Source organism: Morus notabilis, unplaced genomic scaffold (assembly GCF_000414095.1).
Source record: "Morus notabilis unplaced genomic scaffold, ASM41409v2 Scaffold757, whole genome shotgun sequence".
Taxonomy (NCBI): Eukaryota; Viridiplantae; Streptophyta; class Magnoliopsida; order Rosales; family Moraceae; genus Morus; species Morus notabilis.
In genome coordinates, this window is record NW_010363107.1 from 122,864 (window position 1) to 135,143 (window position 12,280).

The 12,280-nt window shown below is 33.5% G+C and overlaps 2 protein-coding genes across 2 annotated transcripts; both read left to right on the top strand.

Moving 5' to 3' along the window:
- The first annotated feature begins 1,753 nt into the window (after window positions 1-1,753).
- Window positions 1,754-2,842, top strand: LOC21412389 (major allergen Pru ar 1). Its single transcript, XM_024169210.1, has 2 exons — window positions 1,754-2,022; window positions 2,344-2,842. The coding sequence occupies exons 1-2, from the start codon at window positions 1,839-1,841 to the stop codon at window positions 2,631-2,633; spliced, it is 474 nt and encodes a 157-aa protein (XP_024024978.1). The 5' UTR covers window positions 1,754-1,838; the 3' UTR covers window positions 2,634-2,842.
- Window positions 2,843-5,879: 3,037 nt separating this feature from the next.
- LOC21412390 (major allergen Pru av 1) lies at window positions 5,880-6,959 on the top strand. The gene is made up of 2 exons (XM_024169211.1): window positions 5,880-6,126; window positions 6,466-6,959. Exons 1-2 carry the CDS (start codon window positions 5,943-5,945, stop codon window positions 6,753-6,755), a joined length of 474 nt encoding a protein of 157 aa, XP_024024979.1. The 5' UTR covers window positions 5,880-5,942; the 3' UTR covers window positions 6,756-6,959.
- Window positions 6,960-12,280: the final 5,321 nt, after the last annotated feature.

Genomic DNA, 12,280 nt, shown 5'->3' on the forward strand with positions numbered 1-12,280 from the left:
AAAAACTTTTCAGCCATTTGTTTAAAAAAGTAAAAGGTTTGGTCATTTATTGAAAAATGTGGTAAAAAACATCATTTACCTGTTTTTCCCTTTATTTATTTATTTATTTTTATTTTTTTTAGAGAGATCGCTTTCCAATATTTCTCAACCTTTTATTTGTTACCGAGACTGCAATTCCTTCCCACCCCCCAAACTCTTGGTGTCGTTTAAGTCATTTGGCGTCGTTTATATAATGGCTATTGTTTTTCGTCGTGTTCTATTTCATGTCGTTTGTTTCCTTGAGCAGTTCTCTACTTCTCTTCTTTAACTATCCCTTTTCCCTTCAATTTCTTCTATTCCATTCAATGTCACCCACTTTTTGTAATTTAGTGCTGTTTTATAATTTGTTATTATTTATTGATTTTGGTGTCGGTTTACTTATTTCTGAGTTTTGGCGTCGCTTTCTAACTTTATTGTCGTCTCTTAACTTTTTCTGTTTTGATGTCGTTTATCTTTTTGGTATCGTTCAATCTCTTCATTGTCGTTTCTCCTTTTTTGTCGTCCACTTTTTTAGACTCCCTTTTCAACTGTTGTCGTATATACGGACGAGTTTTCATTTGAGAAATTATATCCTATGCAAAGCCTCCAGTCGTTTTGCGCCGACAAAAAAGTTTTATGGAGAACATGACTTATTATGGGCATGGGACAAGTAACAAGTGGGAAAGTTGTAGAGCATGTCAGGTATGCCATGAACAATAGGAAAAAGATTTCATTAAAAAAAAAAAAAGACACATTTTTCAAATATTCTAGTAAAAAAAAAAAGAAAAAAGAGAGAAGTATTAAATTGTAAATATTGTTGATTTCTGACTGGCTGGCATTTTTAGAAGTCAAACTTCCAAACTTGAAATTATTAAAGAATAATAAAACACTTGAAAATCTTGAGGTATACCATTCCCATTGCCAATCAACTTTTCCCGACCCAAAAAAAAAACGAGGGAAAAAAGAGCTTTTTAGCAGGAATCCCATTTGTGAAATGAACTGTTTCTTTTAGGATTTACATAAATGAAATTGAAGGGGATTATGATATTACATCTGTATATGAAACAAGATTAACTCCATAAAAAAAAAAGAAATGAGATAACCAGTAATCAAACTAGTATATTTAGGCCTCGTTCAGTTTACTTATTTGAGTTTTTAATTCGAGTTAAGATGTGACTTTATGTAAGAGCTTTTAACTATAGCAGAAAAAGTTAAAAGTGACTTTTTGTGAGAGCTTTTAACTGTAACAAAACTGAAATTAAAAACTTAAATCGGTGAAATGAACGATGCCTTATGTTTTGAAAATTACGTGGCATGTCTGTGCTCAGAAAAGAAAGGAAAATTATGTGGCATTTATATTTCAGCTGTAGATGCTATTTTTTTAACCGTCCACGTGAAGCCTTTTGTACATTTAGGACAAGAAAAACCGTCACATTATCTAGAATATTTCTTTTTTTCTTTTTTAAAGTACATTATCTAGAATATTTCGACGACAATGTTTTGAATTTCCAAATAGAACTTCAACTTAGGGGCACGCCTTCTTTGACTAAAATGCTCCTTATTACGAATTACAAAATTTCCTAACAGGACAAAACTAACTTAGGTGTCTCACCAGTGCATACGTCGAAACAAATAAATAAATACCTACCTATTAAATTTATTCATTAATAAACAAAGAATTCTTCATACAGAGCAACCTTCAGCCTTAGCCTATAAATAGCACATCTATATGCATATTTCTACATCACAAAACACCTCAAAGTTAGAAACAACCCTTCATTGTCTTTTCCTCTCTGATCCCTTTCAAACCTTAGATCATCATGGGTGTTTTCACTTTTGACGACGAGTTCATCTCCACCGTTGCTCCCGCTAGGCTGTTCAAGGCCTCCGTCCTTGATGCCGATAACCTTTTTCCAAAAATTGCTCCCCAAGCTGCTAAAAGTGCCGAGAATGTTGTAGGAAATGGAGGGCCCGGAACCGTTAAGAAGATCACCCTTCCTGATGGTAAATAAACTTTTTTTTAATCTCCGTAATCCTGTGTATTTAAGATTTTGATGACATATTTTCATATCTTCAATTGAAAGAGAGTAAGGAATAGTTTCTATTTTCCTATGTTCATGACTAATAGGTGAGTTTGTACTTAAATAAAATGTTACTTCTTTTTTGGTAACAAAAAAAAAAAAAAAAAATGATCCTTCTTTCCGTTTCAATTCTTTTCTTTTCTTATTACAACCAATTAGATGCCCTCTTGATAGAAATACATAAAAGGCGGTATATGCAAATTCTGAATCACTTAAGATGTTTGATGTGAAATTTCATTTGCAGGCAAGTACTTGAAGCAAAGGCTTGATTCAATTGACCACGACAACTTGACCTACGGCCACAGCTTGATCGAAGGTGATGTTTTGTCCGCCGAAATTGAGAAAATATCTCATGTGACCAAGTTTGTTGCATCCCCAAGTGGAGGAAGCGTCATTAAGGTCACTACCACGTTCCACACCGTCGGAGATGCCCACTTCGATGAAGCGAAGGCTAAGGAAGGAAAGGAAAAGGCTGCCGGTTTGTTCAAGCTCGTCGAAGGCTACCTCCAGGCAAACCCCAGCACTTACAACTGAATCTGTTGAACTATATGCTTGTAAAATTACTTTCTCTATAAGCTAAAGGGTGTGGCTTTCATGTTGTTTTGTATCCTGGACTTACTAGGTTTGCCAATAAGTGTATGGAGTTGTGACAATCCTGTTTGCGTCGTAATGTTTGAGAAAGCTTTGTATCTTTCGCAAATAATATAATGAAAAAATATCTTGCTATGAAAGAGTTCTTGTGATTCCCGATCTTGTTTAATTTTTGTTACATCTTTCTATTTTCTAGCCGGTACGTATTGTATCACATCTTTAATATTATTATTCTTTAAATAATCCGCTGTCTTACATCTTTGGTTCGTAATTTACTGTACTAATTTTTGAAGCTTTTGAAAAGACTGCACTTACAAAAGTAATACCATATCAAGACCAAAACTTGGAAGCAAAAAAATTCGCCAAAGGCGGTCACCATCGAGGAATATGAATAAATGAGTCTATGACCATGTTCAAGATCTTAGCTAAGAACCAAAGAAAAAAAGGCAATATATATATATATATGTATGTATAATTACACACTCTAATATTCATAGAAACTACTTTTAAGAAATAACTTGGTAATTAATCTGAATTGGTCGGCAGATCAGATGACTTAATCCCGTGACTAGATTTTGTCTACTAACTAGTAGGTTAGAACTATTGCAATCAAATGTACTAATAAGTTGAAAGAAACGTTTGTTTAATTGACATCATGTGGGTTGACTACATTACATGGTATAAAAAACAATATCTTGCAATCCAACTTTTCACCGCAAATGGCCAAAAGATCAGCAGGTCTTGTGAGTCTAGATGCTGAAAAAAAGAAAAAACCCAAAATCTTTGAATTCTAGAAGGAAATTTTCTATAACTTATTTAGGATTTGTTGACCATTCTTAGTCTTTAATGACTATTTAGATGAAAGAAAGTGCATTTTCATCAATATAGAATTTTTGATGGAGAAAGTAGTCACTAATTGTTTAATTTCTACCTGTCCCCTTCTGTTTGTGATTTAAGCATCCATGACATAGCAGGTCTTAGCTAGACGTCTTACTTAGTTCTAGAAACATTAGTAATAAAGAAGTAACATTATTTTGTCTGGATCAATTTGGCTGAATTGGAAAATTTCTCAATCTGAAAGTACTTTCCTAATTCATTGGAAAAAAAAGTTATTTCGTAACTACTTTTCAATTGGGAACTCATAACTTATATGCAAAGCCTCAAATGGTGTTACGTCAACATGGCAGTTTATCAAAAACGTGCCTTGTTAGGGTAAGAGGACAAGTGACAAGTGTGAAGTTGTGACTTGTGAGGCATGTCAGATATGACATGAAGAGTGGGAATAAGATTTTTAGAAAAGAAAATTTCAAATATTGATCTCGTTTATTTCACCGATACGAGTTTTGTTACAGTAAAAAGCTCTAAAAAACAGTAATATCTAAATTTTTTGTTACAGTAAAAAGCTCTCACATAAAGTCACATCTCAACTCGAATTAAAAACTCAAATCAACGAACTAACCGGGTAAGTCTTATCTTATCTTCTTATAAAATGAAAAGAGAAAATTAAATACTGTTGAATTCTGACTGGCTGGCTTTTTTAGAAATCAACCTGCAAAACTTGAAATTATCAAAGAAAAAAAGAGAGGGGAAAAAAAAAAACTTAACTGGAGGGGGGGGGGGGGGGGGGGGAATTAAAATAGCTTTTACCAGGAATCCCATTTTGAAATTAATATTTTTTAAGGATCTAATTACATGAATTAAGTAAGAGAAATGATGATATTTCATCTGTATATGGAATAAAATAGCTATTAATCAATCTCTAGTCCTCCAACTCTAGTCCTTGTTATGCACAATTCAACAACCAAAAAAAAAAAAGAGAAAAAAGTTGTAGTATTTTGATTATTTATTATAACTTTCTAGAAACAAAATAAAGAAATCAGAAACCCAAATAGAACAGCCATTTTCAATATATTCTGCGCGGAATACTTTTGTAACTGATTCAGAATTTGTTGACTATGTTAGCCATTTCTAGAAGTCAACCTTGAAAACTCGTTATGCCAAAAAAAAAAAAAAAAGATCTTGACGTAGCCCCATGGCCCCCATCCCATTCCCAACAACATCAAGAGCAACCTCATTCATTTCACTAATTTGAATTTTGCTATAATAAAAAGTTATCAGAAATAGTCATATCTAATTTTTTTGCTACAGTAAAAAGCTCTCACATAAAGTCACATCTCAATTTGAATTAAAAATTCGAATTAGTGAACTAAACGGAAAAGAGCTTTAACAAGGAATCCCACTTCGGAAATTAAATGAATCGTTTCTTTGAGGAATTTCAACGTAACTTTAAACTAATTAAAGAGAACTAATTAAGATATTTCATGATCTGGATATGAAATAAAATAACCAGTAATGATCAAACTGTTATTTATAAAGTTTGGATAGTGATTTATGTTTGATAAGATATCTTCTTTTCTAAGGACGTCAAAAAAAAAAAAAAAAATAACAAAGACAATGATGAAAAATAATGGGTGCATTTGGAACTCGTTCCAAAGTGATTTTATTTTTTTGTATGAAAATGGAAAAGAAAACGTTTCAATCTCAGACAGAACTCATTTTTAAAAATGTGTTTGGTAGTTTTATCAAGAGATTATTTTCAATATAAAAAAAACCCATTAATGTCTCTCTCTCTCTGCTCGAGAGAGGAGAAAATGAAAATAAAAAATGAAAAACGACTAAAAGTCATTTTTTATTTCTTTCCCATTTTACACTAAACTAAAAAATCGTTTTCATTTCCGTTTTTTGTCTTTAATTGTGCCAAACGCCGTTTTAAAATCATTTTCATTTTTTTTTTCTCAAAAAACGTGAAAAACAAAAACTTGAACAATTCCAGACACGACAAATGTTTTTTCTACTACTACCGAACTTTTCTTCCCCTGCGCATTAAGCTATTTCAATTTTAGAACAAATTTGACAAATTGCTGCATCATCTAGAATCCGAGTACCCTTTTTTCATCTAACTTAGGGGACGCCTTCTTTGACTAAAATGCTACTTTTTGTAATTTATAATTTCCTAATAGAACAAAATAATAATAGTTGTGACGCCAATGTAAACATCCAATAAACAATTATTAATCGGTAAACTATTCAATAAACATGGGATTCTTCATACAGAGCAATCAGCAGCGGGCCATATAGCCTATAAATAGCACCTCCACATGCACAACTCTTCAACACAATATACCGCAAAGTTTAAAACAACCTTCCTTATATTCCTTTCCTCTTTGGTCTCTTTCAAAACGTCAAACCATCATGGGTGTTTTCACTTACGACGATGAGGTCACCTCCACCATCGCTCCCGCTAGGTTGTTCAAGGCCTTCGTCCTTGATGCCGACAACCTTATCCCAAAAATTGCTCCTGAAGCTGCTAAAAATACTGAGACCGTCGAAGGAAATGGAGGGCCTGGAACCATCAGGAAGATCACCTTTCCCGATGGTAAGTAAACCTCTTATTTTTGATCTCCATGATGACCATAGTATTAAAGATTTTGATGACATATTTTACGTATTTACAATTGGGAAAGAATAGGAGAACAATTCTATTTGCCTATGTTCATGTGTTTACTTACTAAACTAGGAATGCAATTTCAATGCTTAACATATAGTAATTAATAGGTAAGTTTGTACTTGAATAAAATGACGCTTCTTTACATTTCAAACTCTTTTTCTTTTCATAATCAATTAGATGTGCCCTCTTGATAAAGGTACACTAAAGACCGTAATACGCAGATTTTGAACCAAATCAAATTTTTTTCATGTGAATTTTCATTTGCAGGCAAGTATGTGAAGCAGAGGCTTGATTCAATTGACCACGACAACTTTAGCTACAGCCACAGCTTGATCGGAGGATATGTTTTGTCCCCAGAAGTTGAGAAAATTTCTCATGAGACCAAGTTTGTGGCATCCCCAAGTGGAGGAAGCATCGTTAAGACGACTACCAAGTTCTACGCCGTCGGAGATTTCCAGGTCGATGAAGCGAAGGCTAAGGAAGGAAAAGAAAAGGCCACCGGTCTGTTCAAGCTTGTTGAGGGCTTCCTCCATGCTAACCCTGACGCTTACAACTGAAATTGTAAAACTACATAATTTTCAAATTACTTGTTCCCCCCTAAGAGATAGGGTATGGCTTTCATGTTGTTCTTTGTGTCCTATACTTACTAGGCTTCTGAATAAGAGTGCAGAGTTGTGATATTTCCTTTGTATTGAGATGTTTCAGAAAGCAGTTTTCCTTATTATAAATAATAGTATAATGAAATAACATCTTGTTCTAGCAAATATATCACTTTTGATGAACTGTGTCTTTGTTAATTTTAATTTCATTAAATCAATACTTCCACAAGTTTACCCAAGTCTAAGATTTGTACATTGATTGATAACTAAGATTTGTCTTCAAATTTAACCTGCCCTTATTCTAAAGGCAAATGTCATCATGAACAAGTAAGCAAACGAACAATTAAAATTGTCTAGCACTCCATGGAAACTGTTCATAGAGTTATCATATAATTCAATTGCATTCTAGATATCATACAATTACGATTTAAACATTTATTATATCTTCAGGTATAGAGAGACTAATTTGCGAACTTTGTTTCAGAAGTTTTTGAACTCCACTTAAGTATTGTTATTGGTAATTACCACTTTTGCAAAGTCAAGTGAACGTAGTACAAAATGAGCTGGCCCTTCATGATGATAATATAACTTAGAATATATAATAGTACATTTAGCGAAGAAAAGTTTTCTAATAGCGTTAAAAATCCAAAATCAGATCCTTTAAATTTCCCGGACAGACGGACTCGTTCACCTTAAGATCCCTGAAAAATAATCCTAAAATCAGTTTAAAATCTTAGCTCGAATACTCCTCCAGATGTTGTTTGAATCGAGAAGTGCCCAAAAGTGTGTTTACATTTTCTCCTTGTGATCATAGTCCAAGAATGAAAAATCTCGTATTTCTAATTTCACAGATTTATGAAAATGAATTGAATGTACATCACTATTAATTTCTTAATGCAGAGAATAATCATTTCCTAATACATTATTCCGATTGTTTTCGTTCACCTATTTTAGGCTTCTCCTTTCTTGTTCATGCATTTCTGACTGCAGTCTCGTTTTGAATAAAACGACCATTAACTTCTGGGGTCGCTAGTGCTGCAATTTGTTCTCCATGTGGTTCTTGGTATCGTTAAGTCATTCTAGTGTCGTTTACATAATAGTCATCGTTTTTCAACTTTTTCTATTTGAAGTTAACAAATCGCTTCGCTGATCGTCCTTCTTCCTCCAGTGCCGTTTTACCCATTCCTTGTCGTTTACTTAAATTCGATTGTCGCTTCGCACTTCTCTAGACTTAAATTCGCGTCGTTTTTATACACTTCTCCAGTATTACACTTCTCCAGTGGCAGGTGCTGCTTTGGTGATGCTTTCTGACTTTATTGTCGCGTTTCAACTTTTTCTTTTTTGATGTCGTTTTGTCATTTTTTTTTGTTGGTGTCGTTCAATTTTTTGTCCTTTTTCGTTTTTGCAACTCATGTCGTTGTCATTTTTTATTCTTATTTTTCCATTTTTGCCGTTTGCTATTTTGCTGCCTTTTCTCCCAATACCAAAGAGCCATATTCCTGGAAGCACAGCAGAACTTGCTCCAAAGCAAGGAACAAACCCCAAACAGACCACATTCCTCTAATCCATAAAAAATAATGGTCACATCATAAATATTATCCCTAATTTTCTTTAAAAAACGGAAATATCAGAAAAACGATTCCGTCAGCCATTTCCCATACCGAAATCTTTGAATTCAAGAAGGATTTTTTATTTTATTTTATATAAATGATTTAGGATTTATTCTTAAAAAACAAAAGTGATCGGATTTGTTGACCAATATTCTAGGCTTTAACTATTCATATGAACGAAAGTGCAAAGTATTTTCGTCAGCATAGAATTTTTGAGGGAGAAGTCATTAATTGTTAGTTTCTACATGTCTTTCTGTTTGTTGGGTAAGTAGCAGGTCTTACATGGTAGAAAACATAATAATAACAACATTATTGTTAGGGTTGTTTATGAGATGGGTTGGTACGGAGTAAGATTTTTTCTTCTACTGCCTTAAAAAGTACGGGTTGCACATATTTAGTCCCAACGATGTTAGAAAAATTTCACAACCTAATGATGTTTGGATTGGGTTGGGGCGGTGCGGGGTGGGTTGGGTGATCAGTTTCAACATTTAAAGAATCAAAAACTCAAAGTTCAATCCAACATCAAACATGAAGCAAAGTAATCTATCCAACATCAAACATAAAGAAAACATAAATTAGTCTACACTCATAAGTTAATCTTAACATAAAGCAAATATAGAAGTTTAATTCAAATATGAAGAAACTAAAGAGTAGAAATAAGTTGTCTGCCTAGGGTCAGATATTAGAAGAGACAAGTTAAAGCGTGGGTTAGGTTGGGGTGTGCGGGCATTATAGGCCAAACTCACACCTTGCTCCAAAACTTCGGGTCAGACATTGAATGGGCCGCAAAAAAAAAAAAAATTAATACTAAAAATTGCATTTTTCGAGTTGGGTTAGAGTGAGGTAGGTTGGGCCTGCGGGTTTATAAACAGCCCTAATTATTGTGTCCCGGCCTTTGGTGAAGTGGAAGAGTAATTTCTTATTCTGAAACTAATTTCCTAACGATTAAGAACTTGTATTTCTTATGCAAAGCCTCAAATTATAGTGTTACTTACACCAACAAGAAAATTTAATATTAATATTTTTTACAATAAGAAAATTGTAGGACAAGTAAACAAGTTTGAAGATATGGCGATACGTCAGGTATGCGAAGAACAGTACTCGGAATAAGATTTTGGGGACAAAAAAAAATAAATAAATGTTCTAGATAAAATCAGAGAGAAGACAGAAGTACTTTTTTTTTTTTTTTTTTTGAAAGAAGACAGAAGTACTTACAATAATTATTGTTGATTGCTGGCCTTTTTCGAAGTCAACCTTAACACTTGAAATTATCAAAAAAGAAAAGAACACAGTAAAAATCTTGATGTACACCGTTTCCCATTCTCAACCAACACTTCCCCAACAAAGAAAGAACTCAGAAAAAATATAGATGTCATTAATTTTATCGATTTAAATTTTTAATTTTAGATTTTTACAGTTTAAAATTCTCAGAAAATATCACATTTAATTTTTTCTGTTATAGTTAAAAGTTCTCAGAAAATATCACATCTCAACTCGAATTAAAAGCTCGAATCTGCGAAACGAACGAAGCCATAGCGTGTTCTTTTTACAATTTAAATTTGTATGTGAGAAAAAATATTGTATTTAAAAAGTTGAATTCATATAAATTAAATTAAAAAGAATTATGATGATATTTCATCTTGTTAAATCTAATTTTACGAATGATGTTTTCAGATGATGTTAGAACACTGTCTTAAACACGACTTAATTAATTAAGATCCAATAAGTTAATTACGTTAAGTTGCTTGAGCAGAATAAAGTACAGAAAGTAAAGGAACACACAATATGATATCGCAGTTTGGTACGCATAGCTACATCTGCGGGGTCACGCCCAGACAGTAAACAGTTCACTATGTTTTAGAAATTACAGACACCGGACAGACTTATTCACCCAAGGACTCCTTCTTAGACAATGACGCCGCTGTGACGAATCTCTATAGTGATTGTTTAGCGTGTACCACACGTCTTCTATTCACCTAGCGAACTCCCTTTGACCGGCAAAGCTTTCTCCCGAAAGCAACAAATCCCTCTCCCGAAGGATGATCTCAATAACTCACAAGGCTCACAAAAAATCTCAGACATCTCTTTGAATATTTTCTCAGTAATAAGCTCTCAAATTCACAAACTTTTTCCCTGGAGATGTTCTATTAAATCCGTGTACACCCTGAGCAACCTTGAGGCCTTTTTTTATATAGCTTCTAAAACTCCCCTTATTTCATGTTAATACGCCCCATAACAAATCTCTTAATCCACCAAGATAGCTTATTCAAATTCTTTCCACGATCTTCTCAGAGTAATATGTATGCTATCTTATCTACACAAACAAATTTGCTTCATTATCTCCTTGATTTTCTCAATATGACTTCTACGAGTATTGCATGTAACGCAAGCAGATAATGCCAAAGTAGATTGAAAAACATCCAATTACTTCCAACCGATTATTGCAGCACAACATTTATCTTCATATAAATTTCAAACTTCAAATCTCCATGCACTCATCTTCCATTTAAATTCAAATCCATATCTCCTTATCTTCCATGTTTATAGCCTTCCTAAATCCAGATAATCATCACTTTAAATTCTCCACATAATCCTTTTTATCCTTATCTCTTTTTAGAATCCCATTTAAATTCAAATAACCAATGCCTTATCTTCCTTTGACCAAGACCTTACCCTTATCTCTCCAAATCTCAACCAATGTCTTATCTGCAACGTTAACTTCAAATCTGATTCGGAATCTTATTCTGCAATCTAAAATCTTCTTGAACCTATTTTTTGAATTTTTACAATATTGCCAATAAATTACCAATTAATAAATATACCTAGCAATCTCCCCCGCTGACATTTTTTGGGGAAAACTAACAAGAGATCCTAAAAAAATCAAAAACAAAAAAAATATATAATTACATTGTTCTCCCCCATTTTGTCAAAAATAAGCCAAAGACAAAAAAAAAAAAAAAAAAAAAAAATTCACACCCTATACACGTCTTCAGTAGTTGATGTCGCAGATCATGTTGTAACACTTGTTGGAACATTCAGAACATTCGGCGCAACACTTTACACTTTGTACATGGTCTTTGTAGCTTACTCCCTCTGAATCTTCTCTGTGTTTTACTCCCCCTGAATGTAGGAATTTCTGAATCTTGCACTTATCACCTGTCAAATGCTTGGACCAACCACCATTACTACACCCACAATCATTAGTACATGCTTCTAAAGAAGTATAACCCTTATGACAACTCAAATTAGATTTGTATACCCACACACGTCTAGAAAAATTATTTTGCACATCAATCTTCACGTTAGGTGTCATTTTTGAGTTTGCAGAGTTTGGTGAATTAATGAGCATACCTTTCTTCAAAGCATTTAAATACTTGTAGCAACTCGTGTTGGAAAATTAATGGCATCGAGTGCGCAGCGGAATTTAAAAATTTTAATCAACGTCAAAGCCAAACAAGAACATGTTCATGATGCTATATAACATAAATACTAAAGATCTAAAACATACCTATTTGAGATTTCAGGGAACTGCACGTCTGACAGATCTAAGCGTTCCAAACAGCAACCGGAAGAGCCTCAACCAACTGGTCTTCTTTGCTATTCTCGTTTTCACAATCGGTGTGCGGGTGGGAACACGTCGTTTAATCTCCTCTAGGTATTCTTGATCTCCTTCCAATCACAAGAGAGCCAAAGAAAAAATTGTTCTTGAGAATTAAACAATTTTTCCTCTTAGGAATCTTTTATCAATAGCCTCCAAAAAAGTCTCTCAAGTGATCTAATGAGTAATGTGACTTAATAGGCTATTTATAGTGTTTAGGAAGTCATACTTCCGTAACAATTAGGTTTCCCAAAGTTCTAATCGCATCCAGAGTC

Excerpts from the sequence above, each read along its gene's own strand:
- LOC21412389 (XM_024169210.1), top strand. The coding sequence starts at position 1,839 with ATGGGTGTTTTCACTTTTGACGACGAGTTCATCTCCACCGTTGCTCCC. Across the intron at positions 2,023-2,343 it reads GAAGATCACCCTTCCTGATG|GCAAGTACTTGAAGCAAAGG; the intron begins GTAAATAAACTT and ends TTTCATTTGCAG.
- LOC21412390 (XM_024169211.1), top strand. The coding sequence starts at position 5,943 with ATGGGTGTTTTCACTTACGACGATGAGGTCACCTCCACCATCGCTCCC. Across the intron at positions 6,127-6,465 it reads GAAGATCACCTTTCCCGATG|GCAAGTATGTGAAGCAGAGG; the intron begins GTAAGTAAACCT and ends TTTCATTTGCAG.